This window comes from Myotis daubentonii, chromosome 6, assembly GCF_963259705.1.
Source record: "Myotis daubentonii chromosome 6, mMyoDau2.1, whole genome shotgun sequence".
Classification (NCBI taxonomy): domain Eukaryota; kingdom Metazoa; phylum Chordata; class Mammalia; order Chiroptera; family Vespertilionidae; genus Myotis; species Myotis daubentonii.
Genome location: NC_081845.1, coordinates 62680035 through 62694315, shown reverse-complemented (window position 1 = coordinate 62694315; position 14281 = coordinate 62680035). Strand labels below are relative to the sequence as shown.

At 35.6% G+C, this 14281-nt stretch overlaps 1 protein-coding gene across 1 annotated transcript in view; it reads left to right on the top strand.

The window, feature by feature from the left end:
* The window catches only part of MYO6 (myosin VI), a 141240-nt gene that overhangs the window by 63541 nt on the left and 63418 nt on the right, over positions 1 to 14281 (top strand). Inside the window, 5 exon segments of the mRNA XM_059701144.1 lie at positions 1891 to 1960; positions 5852 to 5925; positions 9464 to 9593; positions 11607 to 11712; positions 13906 to 13961. Of these exon segments, the coding sequence (XP_059557127.1) occupies positions 1891 to 1960; positions 5852 to 5925; positions 9464 to 9593; positions 11607 to 11712; positions 13906 to 13961 (436 nt within the window).

Below are 14281 nucleotides of genomic sequence, written 5' to 3'. Positions count from 1 at the left end.
CAGTGTTTATCAAGCCGCCCCAGAAACTAGGCTTCGCTAGGTGCTTTATGTTGTTGTTCACAGTGCTCTTTTTGCCTGGAATGCTACTCTCCGTAGCCCTTTGCTTAGCAAATAGTTATTTCCAAGACTCTGATTGAGGTCACCTCCTTTATGAAAGTTTTCTCCAGGGATACCAGATCCCTCTCCTCTTCTCCTCCCTGCACTGGAATTTACTGTTGATTACTCCTTCCTGGAGGAGTGGTATACATTCTTAACCTCCTGTAATACTTTATTGGAGATATTTGTGTACCTTTATTTCCCCCTCCCTGCTAGAGTGTAATCTTCTCAAGTGCAGGGACTATTTTATTCGTTTTGTCATAGGATGCAGTCTGATGTGTGGTAGATGTTTATTGCTGGTGATCATTGTGTGCTTTGTTACATGATCTTCTCTAGGTAGGAGAAAAAGCCTTCTTCCTGGGAGAGAAAACAATTGCCTTATGCTAATTTTATCATTCTCATTGAGTCGGTGGTAAAGGAGAGAAGACGAGGTGGGGTGGCTGGTGATAATTTGGAGGATGAAGGAGGGCTGTCTTTTAGGATGCATTACTGGCCTTTCAGCCCTTGTCTTAACCTCCCCATCTAGGAACTCTTTGTGCTCCACCTCTCCCCCATTTTCTGATCTCCTGGAGCTGCTTTTATTTCGTGTGGCTCCTAACAGGATAGAACCAACTCCTAACAGGATAGGCCTTGCCCCATTGCCACATTCACAGTGGGCACATAGGACTATGACATTAGCCGTTTACTTTAGAATGCTTATTTCTGTAGAATCATTATTATAATTTGTAGATTGTTTTATATTACCGTTAATATGCCTAATGTACATAATGGATTAGGTTCAATGTTGTGATCTGTTCTCTAAACCTTTCCACATTTATAGCACTAAGAACATGTGACTGGATTCCAAATTATTAACTTCCAGAATATATAGGGCATAATAGTTTTCTAATTTGGGTATGACTAAATTGAGCTACTACCAGCAGCCTATTGCTAAACTACTGTATAGCAATAGCCATGTCTTATACGTGTGTGTGTGTGTACACATATATTTATATGTATGTAAACCTACAAATTTTTTTAAATAATTGAACAATTTTTTCCTTAGAGTTTTATTTAATATCGATGGAAACTTTAACCACAAGAGTAATTGTAATTGCTTGAGAAGTATAAAATTATAGAATACTGCTAGAATGGCATGGTTAAAATGATAATTTTCTTCAGATGTAATTTGAGATCGTTTTTTTTCTCTTACAAGATACTATCTTAATTCTAGAATTTCTACCATAATATTTAAGTGACATAACAGATATATACTATTCATGCATACCTATAATTTTATGGTCCAAATAGTTCTGGATACTCTCTATATTTGTAGCATATATCTATACAAGAATTTGTGTCTGTTTTATTCAAACAATAGGATTCATTAAATAATAGCGTGTTCTGTTGGTATAGCCGATAGATTAGATATTACTTTTTCCTTTTTAAAAATAAAATGGCTATAGTATATACAAACATTAAAATTTTTATTTTTTAAGTTGTTAGTAGCATACCCATATAAATTTAATATTAACATACTTCCTGTTTTGTCTTAGTCTATATAGTAGAGCATAGGCTTTTTAATTGATTTCCATTATTGATTTTATGGTCATAGTAATAATAGATAAGGTTTTTTAAGTGAAGTTATTATTCTGTTTTTGGGTTAGTGACTTGTTAAATAGTAGGATCTTGTATTATGTTTTAACGAAGAGCATATTGTTGCCATTATGACAATGTATGCAACCAATTAAGCTTCTTTATTTTTCTTACTATTTATAAACCTGTAGTTTAATGAACTCTTGTTTTGTTTGTTAGACATTTTTGGCTCTCATAAACCAAGTGTTCCCTGCAGAAGAGGATAGTAAAAAAGATGTGGAAGATAACTGTAAGTATCAAGTTAAAAATAGTTCTCATCCCAGAAAAGAAAATTGTTCCTCCAAAAAAATAAATTAGTGTTTATATTATTAGGTACACGATACTGGTTCAGAAGAAATGTAGCCCTTTGACATGAAGATTTGTGTGAATGGAGGAGCTCAAAGGCCCTAAATTTATTATTTTCTTACACTTGCACTTGGGTGAAAGAGTCTCTTGGAATGTCTTTCTAGTGTTGTCTCAGTTGTGTAAATGTAGGGAATAGTAATAGTTTACCTTGAAGTCTGATCTGAAGATCTCTTGTTAATGGTTTTAAAAATTATTTTGAACCTCTTCTAGAATCAGATGATATTTATAGTAGTATATATTCAATAATTTGGAGGTTGAGTCAAGGGGACCTATTTAATGTCATTGTTTGAAGGAAACAAACATTTAAAAAAATATTGTGTAGTAAGTACAAATTGAAAAATTGATTCCAGAACATTACATTAAAATGAAACATTATTTTGACATAACTATCTTAGTGTGTTTGGTGGAAAAAATCTTTATTCAGTGAATAAGTCATGTTAATTCTTGCGTTTTCAAGATTAAGTAGTAACCATATTTCATTTTTTATTTGGCAGTATTTAAGAGTCATGTCCGGTTGCTGTGGATTTAATTAAACGTATCTGACATAAAAAACTCTCCATTTAAAAAATAAAGATGAGAGAAAGGAATCTATTTTGTTCTCGTTGAATTTCTTTGGAGTTCACATTTGAGGGAACCTGTAAGATCTGCATATGTGAATGGGCATTGTGGAGTAGAGTCATGGTAGAGCTGTGGACGCAGGGAGAGCCTGAGTTCAGATTCCAACTCGCTAGTAGGAAGCTTTGTGCCTATGGGCAACATATATCTCCTCTTTCAGTTTCTTATCTGTAAAATGGGAGTAATAATGTGTATGTTGCATGTCTGGGGATGTTATATTTAAACTTGTTGGCATATTTCTTAACCTCTGGTAGCTGGTATTTTAGGTGTAAGAGATTGAGAAAAAATGTGCTGTGTATAAATGTTCTTTGGCTAACCTCTTCACCTTCTTTTATCCAGTCCTTCCCATCCCTTGCCCTCTGACGTCTGTTAGTCTGTCCCCTGTACCCATGCCTCTGGTTTTATTTTGTTCATTAGATTCCACATATTAGTGAGATCATGTAGTATTTGTCTTTCTCTGACAAAAGGTTATTTTGCTTAGCATAGTAATCTCCAGGTTCACCTATGCTGTCACAATTATTTCTTTTCTACAGCCATGTAGTATTCATTGGATAAAGGTACCACAGCTTTTTTATCCACTCATCTACTGATGGGCACTTGGGCTGTTTCCAGATCTTAGCTATTGTAAAAATGCTGCTATGAACTTAGGGGTGCATATATTCTTTCTGATTGGTGTTTTGGGATTCTTAGCATATATTCCCAGAAGCAGGATCACTGGGTCCATATCTTTTCTTAATTCGAAGGAAAGCTGCTATTAAAGCTGTTAGGAGGCTCCACCTACTTCTTACTCTGTCTTATCCTATATAATAAAAGGCCAGTGACCATAAGTGTAACGACTGGAACAACTGCTCTACCAGTCGATACGAGGTGCATTGAACACCTCTTGGTCCCCCCTCACCCTCGTCCCCGGCTCACAGGCTCCAATCGCAGCATGGCGAACCAGGGTGGGTGGTGGTGGGGCGGGACTGGGGACTGGCGAGTGGGCAGAAGATGGCCCTGATCACAGGCTAGTCCTAGGGACCCTAGCCATGCACGATTTCGTGCGCTGGGCCTCTAGTTCTGCCATAAGTGGCATTAGAAAACAGTGAGCCATGTGTTTTTGGCAAGTGAATTGTCTGCACTGTATGAGTGTAGAAGCATGGACAGTCTGAGATAGGCATAGCAAGAAGCTCTTATTTGACCGAATTGATTAGGTGTTGAATTGTATGATAGGCATAATTCATTATAGGCATATATACAACTTCAGTGAGGAACCAAGGAAACAAGCAAGTGAATTAGGCAGGGTCCTGCTCTCAAAGATCTGGTTTAGTAGCCAAAACCAGATATACAAAATTTCAATTGCAATACTGGCAGTCTGTGGCCAACACCATAAAGAAAGTACAAAGAAGCAAGTAATTCTAGTGGTGGGGCTGGTGGTGAGAATGGGGAAATATCATTTTTGAGACAATCTTTTGCATTGACCTTATTGAATAGGTAGATTTTTGACACCTAGAGATGTAGAGGTGGAGTTTAATGCATGGATGATATTTGGGTTTAATAAATACTTTAGTCTGTCTGTAAGTTAGATCATATTAAAACAAGTTGTGGACAATTATATGAAAAGGTTAGCTGAATATGCAGCTTTAACATGGGCCCTGAATACCAGTCTTGAATATGGACTTTGGTAGATGATGGAGACCCATTGATGTTTTTTGATGAGGAGAAATATTTAATTAGGGTACCACTTTAGTTAATGTGCTGAGCAGTCTGGATTAAGGAGAAGAAAGGCTGAGGCAGTAGACAATTAAGAGGGTGCTATGATTACAAAAGAGGTAATGTGACCTAAACTGGAACTGGGGCGGTGGAAATGTAAAGAAAGAGGAGACGTACCTGAGATTTAGATTATGCTAATTTTGAGTGCCTACCATGAGTCTGGTACTGTGCTTCCTACACACGTTATTGCATGGTATAAGGAGTCGGAAACTGGTTTAGAGCAAGAAGGGAGAAAAAACACACACAATCAGATCCTAAGTATTGACTAAGGTTTGTAGTCTGGTGGTGCTAATTGTAGAAACCAAATGGTTGGGAAGAAGAGTGTTTTTGTCTACTCTAGCATGTGGTGGAAATGTAGAAATGGAGCTCAGAGGATTGGAGGGCTGGGCGAGTAGGTTAGGCTTGGAGAATAGAATATGTCAGAGTGTGTGCATGTGAGTGTGTATGTGTGTACATATGTGTGTATATTCTTACATATCAGTAGAATAAGCATCAGAAAAACAAGCTTTCTACCCTGATTCTGCTGTTAACTAGCTGCATATCCTGGGTTAAGAATACACATATTTTCAATCTGTGGTTGGGAATTCAAGTATGCAGAGAGCTGACATAAATTATATCTGGATTTTCAATTGCAAGAGTAGTTAGCACCCCTCACCCCAAGTTCAGTGATCAAGTGTATAATTTCTCCAGGACTCTTTCTTCATTATATCACTTGTGAGGCACTGGCTGAATGATCTAATGGTCCCTTCCCCTTCTAAAATTTTATCTTTTGTGTTTTTCTGTAAAATTCTAAGTGTCAGATTAAATTAGTGTCATCACCTTGTTGTGTCACAAGTGTAATAATATCAATGCTATCTAAAGTCCTACCTTCTTTCCACTTGAATTGAGCACCAGTTTTTAACCAACCTTCATTAATATGTACTCACCTGGTATTCACTAGATATACTCAGCTGGTTAGAAATTTATTGTTTATAAATATAACTGTAACACATATGTAAACTGGGTATAGTTTATTTATTGATTTATTTTTATTGATTTTAGAGAGGAAGGGGGAGAGAGAGAGATAAACATCTAAGTGAGAGATAAACATCAGTTGGTTGCCTTCCATATGTGCCTCTGCTGGGGATCAATCCCAAAACCTAGGTATATGCCCTGACCTGGAATCGGACCCGAAACCTTTTGGTATACGGGGACGATGCTGCAACTCGCTGAGCTACATTGGTCAAGGCTTAACTTGATATATTTTAAATTGGCTTCTTGGGTTTACATGTACCAGGGTTTGAAAAAGATGTAATTAAATCTAGCAGATGAATTTTAGCTTGGAACAAAGTGATTCAGATTAAAATGGTGTTGTTTTACTTTATTTTTTTCTTCCAGTATCTAATGATATACTCATTTAATGTCTCAGGTTCACTAATGTATTTAAATGAAGCTACACTTCTCCATAATATCAAAGTTCGATACAGTAAAGACAGAATTTATGTAAGTATTTTACCCATTATTTAAGTTTTTGTTGTTCATAGGATGTAAAACTTGAAACTTTCTAACAGGAAATAATATTTGATCTGAGCCTATTGAATAGAGTGAGTTCTATGAGGATAAGGATTTTTTTCTAATTTACTGCTATAACTCCAGGGCTTACAACATGAATGGTACATAGTAGGTATGTGGTAGATATTTGTGGAATAAAATAATGAATTCAGAGCATCATCTGCTATCTTTCAGATTTAAAAATGTTTAATTTTATTTAAAAAACGCTAATTATTTGGGGATTTGATGTCTTATTTTTGATATATATCTGTAGATCTGTTTAAAAATTTTAAAAGTATTTTTATTGATTTCAGAGAGGAAGGGGGCGGGGGGGAGAGAAAAGCATTAATGATGAGAGAGATCATTGATTGTCTGCCTCCTGTATGCCCCACACTGGGGATCTAGCCTGCAACCCGGGCATGTGCCCTGACTGGGAATTGAACTGCTACCTCCTGGTTCATAGGTTGACGCTCAACCACTGAGCCACACTGGTCAGGCTAGATTTGTTTAATTTATTCACTTTTCACGTTGTTCTGCAGAGAATTTAAGGCATCCTATAAAAAATGTATATTGAAATTAAAAACTTGGATGACAAAAAATGTAAATTACACTAAAGGCAATACCTGAGGAAATAATCAAGAACACTGAAATGCTGCGCACACAGCCTAAATAGTTGTAGTATACCATTACATCCTAAACAGATACCTACCTTAAAAATCTAGAATATTAAGAAATGAAAGAGAATGCTTTTAATGTAAATAGAGTTGCACCAAATTATTCAGATGGATAATTAACTGGCATGTTTTAATTATAATTACTCATTGTGCACATTAAAGGTTTTATTCTATATGACCTAGTCGTGGATTCCTTTGTTGGCTGGAGATAAATTACCCACTGTAGTTCTCCGGTTATAAAGATGGGACTCTTCATTATTTTTGAACGAAGAAAACACATGGCTTCTTTGACACCTCCTAGATCAAATGACAGTCTTAATCTTTTATAACACTATCAATTTGCCTAATTGTACTTACTTAATTCTGACTAAATTACCTTTAGTCTTTGCCATCTGTCCAAGTAGTGACAGCTGGGAAATAGAAATAATCTAATCTTTCCCAAAAGAGTTCACTTGCCATCTTTCAGTTCTACATAGCACAGTTGTTTTTGTTTTTTTTTTAAATATATATATTTTTATCCATTTCAAAGAAGAAGGGAGAGGGAAAGAGAGATAGAAACATCTATGATGAGAGAGAATCATTGATCGGCTGCCTCCTGCACACCCCCCACTGGGGATTGAGCCCGCAACCCGGGCACGTGCCCTTGACCAGAATCGAACCCGGGACCCCCCAGTCCACAGGCCAACGCTCTATCCACTAAGCCAAACCGACTAGGGCTATCAGCTATTTTTTTAAAAAATGTGTTCCATATCATGATTGTCAGTTCTACATAGCACAGTTTTAAGCCTTCACTCTCCTCCTTTATTTTTTTCAACATCAACTAAATAAAGGATACACTGATTGACATATGGCTATTCTTGAGTAGAAATATATTTAGAAGCAAAAGCCACTCCATCAGCAGACTGCTGTTGAGCACCCAATGTGTGCTAAATGCTGTTTTAAGTATCAACATAATACAAACTTTTAAAATTTGTTTGTTAAAGCAGTTTAACAAAAGTTGACTGAATATAACCAGGAAACATCATATTTCAGATAGAATTGGCCACTGTTTTTTTTTATCTTATATTATTCGGTGGTGGTGGACCAATCTTACATATTTAAGCAAATTTTGATTGACGTCTCTTTCTTGAAGTTAGGAAACTTTTTTATACCTTTACAGAATCGTCATACTTCTTAAAAATTGAGATACTTTGTTTTTATTTGGGATGATTATACTCAAGCTTAATACTCACGGGATTCTGATTGGTCTTTCAATGCTTCCTATGTTGCAGTGGTGCTGTACATGACTATTAATAACCGAGGATTTACATGCAGCATTGATCGTATTTAAAACATTAGTTGTCTTTTTTACACATTGAGTTTAGTTGGCTTACAAATTTTTGCTGGATTGCATGGTTGATAAAAAATTAGTCTGTTTGTGGAATTTAAGTTTTTATTTCTCATGTATAATGTTTACTTCCCTCTGGAGAATTTTAGGTTTATTCATAGCTTTTTGACCCTCTGTTTATAAGATATGTATGCAGGTGGGCAAATGACCTCTGTTAGGTAGTGGCTGTTTGGCTTCATCAGCTCCTGTTTAGAGAACCAGTTTTTCCAAAGTTAACCAAAGCCAAGATTGGTATGTTTTTTCCTAGCCAATTATGCCTTCTAGTTATAAAGCCATTAAAAATTAGCAACATATAAATATAGTTATTATTACTATAGTATATGTAAGAGAAAGAAGCGGTTTGGAATAAGAGCTTAAATTTTGATATTTTTATATTTCTCATCAACCAGAAGTATCACTATTCTCTCTTAGACTTGAGTATAACAACAGCTATCTCACTTTAACATTTTCATTGGTTACTGAAATCTGTTATTTTCCTTTTGTCTCCCATAGAAATATAATTATCTGGAATTTCTTATTTTTTACCCCACTCCAGGAAGCATTTTTGAGAACAGTCACTGAATTTGAGATTAGTCGTCTGAGAATTCAAGGTTTCCGCATCATTTCCCTTCCACAACTAGAAGTAGAAAAGAGAAAAATATGGTCCTGCCTGTCCTAGTTTGACCAGTAAACCACAACTAATTGCTAAACCACAACTCTCTTTCTACCCGCAGGGAATTTTATAAATCCTATTGGTGCATTTTTTTGGCCTTTTAAAGCCACAGTTAAATTCCAAATTCAAAAGCAAGCTTAAGTTGTTCATTAAACATTTAGCCCGGCAGTATTTAAGGTAATGGTTAGCATATGTTGTTTTGCAAAATCTGGGACCAAGTGATCACCAGAGCTAAATCAATTTTTGTCTTTCAGTGATGGGAGGAATAGGCCTACAGGATCCCACGAGCTATATTAAACTCTTCAGTAATAGGGTGAATAAAATAGTCTAGGTGAGGAATATTAATGACCAAAACTTGGGCTGTAAGAATTGAACTGGGAGAATAGATTTCATAAGAAGAGTCAACAGAAGAAGGCTGAGCTAGAGGCTTAGAGACTCAGCTCTCTGTCTGTGAAGAATTGGTAGTGATACCATCAACCTGGAGAGCACATGGAAGGAGAATGTTTTCTTTGAGGCAAAAAAGGAAGTCAAGAGAAATAATCTTGATTTTGGATGTGCTGAGTTTGAGATGAGTATGGGATGAGAAGATACATTTATTGAGCATTAGAGAAATATGGGTCCTATAGAGATCAGGGAATGTTTAGGGGTAGAAATGCAGATTGGGAGTATAGTGAATTGGAAGTACTTATTTGCTGTATTTTCTCCCCTATGAGCCTTGTTTAGTTTTAAATGAAAATAGTAATTGGAAAATCCTGTATTTATGCTTTTCCTATTTAGACATATGTCGCCAACATTCTGATTGCAGTGAATCCCTACTTTGACATACCTAAAATATATTCTTCAGAAACAATAAAGTCTTATCAAGGGAAATCTCTTGGGACAATGCCACCTCATGTCTTTGCAATTGGTAAGTAATTTCAGTGCATCTTAGTTTTTATTTTTTCTTACATTGTATAAATTTACACAGTTTTTTAATAGATTAACAGAAGATATCATGAATTGAATATGTATTTTGGAGAGCCCGTATGCATTTTGAATATATCACCATTGTTAGTTGCACGCATTTTACAGGGTGGGGAAGAATACTTTATAACCAAATCATGGGTCAGTTGTATATCATTATCTTTGTTAAGTGCCTGTGTCCTTTTAAGTGTGTCTACTCTTTAAAAGGAGGACATAACAAAAGCTGACCTCATGGCTCTTTTTGACTCCTCAACGCAATCAGTTTCAGATTAGAAGTGTCCTCTTTTATAGCTTTGAGGCCTTGGCCTTCTGCTCTTCCCCAGGACATCACTTGTGAGAGTAAGAGCAGATGTCTGCCAGGCCTCACTTTACATCAGGGTTTCATAAAGTTGAAAGGACTAAAAATGGTGTATGCTTCATATCTCTGGGGAATCTATGGGAAGACAGCAGTATCCGTCTTTGCCTTTCTCAGGCTTTTTCTCATCTTAAAGCACTCCAGTTCTAAGGAACAGAGAGATGGAGCTATTTGACCCACAGTCGGTAACTGCAAGTACAGAGATGTTAGCTAACCCTTTGGATCCAGACATAACGAGCAGTTACCTAACTGATGATATGTTTTGGTTCTGATTCTCAGTGCAGCTGTTTCTCTTTGGGCTTGCACTTCATGCCTGTGTTTTGGCATAACTAGGCCTCATGAACTTCCAGTTTTGGCTGACTTGTGTACTGTGTACGATTAGGAGACTGAATATGTCAGCCGAATCCAGTGCCATGGCAGATTGACTTTTGATTCTAAGATGCTCTAATGCAGTGTTTCTCAACCTTGGCTGCACATTAGAATCACCTGGGAATCTTTTTAAAATCCTGATTTCTGGGCTTCACCTGGAATGAGGCCCAGAAATCAGGATTTTAAAAAGATTCCCAGGTGATTCTAATGTGCAGCCAAGGTTGAGAACCACTGCTCTAATGGGTATTGGTATGTTTTCTGTCAGCTACCAAAATGGTGCAAAATCCTTAGAACCTGAATATGAGCAAGTTCCTTGCTGGAGAGAAGTTACATATTTAAAATGTAAATAAACTGGCTTTTATTTTTAGTTGTTTACCGCTAAAGAATGTATTTACAATGACTCCACAAAAGTGGGTGGAACAGATTGCTGAAAAATTGGTCAAAAGGATGGGTATACTCTTGCATTTAGTTTGCATTTGGTCCTTAGAGTAAAAGTCACTAGTAAAGTCTGCTTCATTGGTAAGGATAGCAATATTTTAATTTGAGACCACTTTAACAGAATTAAATCATGCTCAACTTATATGTGTAGTCTTACAGTTTGAGACACATTATAGCATAAATAGTTGGAGTATAATGAAGATAGTTAAAAATTAAATATATATACAAACAATTGCAAATATAAACAAATTAAAGCAGTTAATTCTGCCTCTTTTTGAAATGCTGATAAGTTCTACAAGATGTTTAAATTGAGTAATAGTATTACAGAAAAAACACAGTTTTATTTTGCAATTATGTATTTTTTCCTTCAGAAGAATTTTTGGTTGCCAGATTTTTTTTTTCCAGAGCTTGTAATTGATAGCTCGTTAACGTCTTATTTTTCTCTGTGGACTTCATTAGTTTTTCATAGTGAGCATTTTTAATCTCTGCAGATCTTCTCTGGTACTGGGAAGAACTGAGCCACAGCTCATAATATGGAGACATTCTAGTACAAACATAAGAGTTGTTTATTTGGCTCTCACATTACTTAGCTGTCAGAATCATAAGCTGCCAGACCATTTAAAGCAAATACTTTAGAGATGTTTTGAATACTTTTGAATGCTTTCATTTAATTATAAGCATGCATTTATAATTTCTTTAGGAGTAATTTCTCTTTGCTAGTAAATGAATTTTCTGTCATCTAGTAAATCTGTATTTAATGCACTGCTCATCATTAATGTGCTATTTTGACTCCAGCTGATAAGGCTTTTCGAGACATGAAGGTGCTCAAGATGAGTCAGTCTATCATTGTATCTGGAGAATCTGGAGCTGGCAAAACGGAAAATACAAAATTTGTTCTAAGGTGAGAAATATTGAGCTAACGTGGAATAAAATTTGAACAGGTTGATTTTTTTTATTGTGACAAAAATATATAGCAAAATTTACCATCTCAACCACTTCTAACGTGTACAGTTCAGTAATATTCAATATATTCACATTGTTTTTCAGTCAGTTTCCAGAACTTCTCATCTTGCAACACTGAAACTCCATACCCATTACACAATTCCCCATTTTCCTCTAGCTCAGCCCTTGGCAACCACCCTTATATTTTCTGCTTCTGTGATTTTGACTACTCTAGATACCTCTCATATAAGTAAATCATACTGTGTTTATCTTTCTGTGACTGGCTTTTTCCACTTAATGTAATGTCCTCAAGGTTCATTTATGTTGTAGCATATGTCAGAATTTCCTTCCTTAGTAAGGCTGAATAATATTCCATTGTATCTATATATTACATTTTGTTTACCCCGTCATTTATCAGTGTGCACTTGGATTGCTTCCATCTCTTGGCTACTGTGAATAGTGCTGCGATGAATATGTTATGAACAAAGAGATACAGATATCTTTTTGAGATTGGTTTGAACAGGTTGATTTTGGATTTCTTTGCATGTTTTATGACCTAGTTTAAAATAGTGGGCTGTATCCCTTTTATTTTATTATTAATGTTTTTAATTTTATTGGGGTGACATTGGTCGACATGAACATACAGGTTTCATGTGTGGATTACTTATTTACAGAATCTGTTTATAGGACCATGTGTCCACCACCCAAAGTCAAATCTTCTCCTGTCACCTCATATTAGGACCCCTTTCTTCCCTCACCCCCTCCATCTGGCAAGCCACCACACTGCTATTTGTGTTCATAAGTTTCAGTTTTATATTCCACATATGAATTACATCATATAGATAGATCTTAGCTTTTTCTGTTTGACTTATTTCACTTTGCATACTGTTCTCAAGGTCCATCCATGCTGTTGTAAATGACGCTATTTCAAGCAGACATCTTATGTGGAAGCTAGGCTCTGTGTATTGAAAACTATTTCTGACGTTATTCTTTTGAGGATACTGGAGAAGACCAGTGCTGGTTAGGCAAAGGGAAATCTATGAATATTCCTTCAAATCCAACCTTTACATTCTGTTCTCAATATTCCCCCGCAATTAGTATAGTTGAAACCCTTCTTTTACATTAATGATGACTGGCCTTATTTCTCCTTATCCACAACCTTCCTCTCAGTGTATCCCCTGTGCTGCCATCAAATTAAACTGTACACTTTGTTTAAAATCATAGCATTTTAAATACAGAAGGAACAATAGTACTCATTTTAGTTTAATATTTTCAATTTATATACTCAGGGATGTTAAGTCTAATGTTAAAGCTACTGCTAGGACCGGGGAATGCATTCTAAATTCTCACCAGGGTTGTTCTCATGTATTATAGTTCTTAGTCGATTGCTGAATGGTAGATCCCTTTTTCAAATTTTGCTATTTTTTTAATGCAAATGTATATGCTATTTAGAGTTATTTATATGAAACCAATTTGAGTTTGTTATTGCCTATTATGCACGTGCAATTCTTGTTAAATGAATGCTTCCTAATACTCTTGGAATTCTAAGTGGTTAAGTTTCTTTTTCTCTTGTATGTAAGAGTCATATAGTAAGTCTGTGGTTAATATACACCTTTGAAATGAACAAGTAATTAAGAAACTGTAAAATTATGGTGTAAACTGATAAGTCAGAGGTTTCTCTGTTTTGAAATGTGCCAGGCAAGTAGTTGATCCGTCATGTTTTATCTTGCACTGTAACAACATGAAGAGTGGTAATTTCCTAGTTGTTCAGTGGCAGATTACTGTATTTTATCTAGCCAGAGAGATTGAATTAATAGGCTATCACTAAAGCCTTTGTAATCAAATGCAGAAATGAATATTCCTGTGTGTAATGTATGGCATATTTAAAACCAGATGGTTAAAGTCAGAATATTCCCCAAGACAGTTTTTTCAAAATAATGCTGATTTAGATGTTAAAGGCAATCCAGATAGATTTAAATGTTTAAAGAGCTGTAACAGAATAGTTGCATTTAAATATAAATTTGTAATTTTTAGATAACCAGTTACAACAATGATCCAGGTTTAAATTTTCCATGTATTAAACAATATTAGAATTGTCATGTTAAAATTATAATTTATTGTCATCTAAATTTTTATATCATATTTTAAACAGATATCTTACTGAATCCTATGGAACAGGTCAAGATATTGATGATAGAATTGTCGAAGGTACTGTTAATTTTTAAAATTATTATTTTATGTTGTTAGATATGTACGAGAGAATCCTCTGTAAGTGGTCTGGCATGTTCTCCCAGAGACCCAAGATTCTTCCTTCAACAAATCTTTGCTCAGATACCATGTTTTCATTTACTTAATAGCTGTTGTCACTCCTTCCCCTCCAACAATGTAAATGCTAAGATGGCAAGAATTTTTATATATTCCAAACCTCTGGTGTAGTGCCTGATACATAGCATATCAGTGATCCATAAACAGCAGTGGATGGATGAAAGAAATGCAGGAAACATCTTTTGGGTGAATGAAGGAAATAC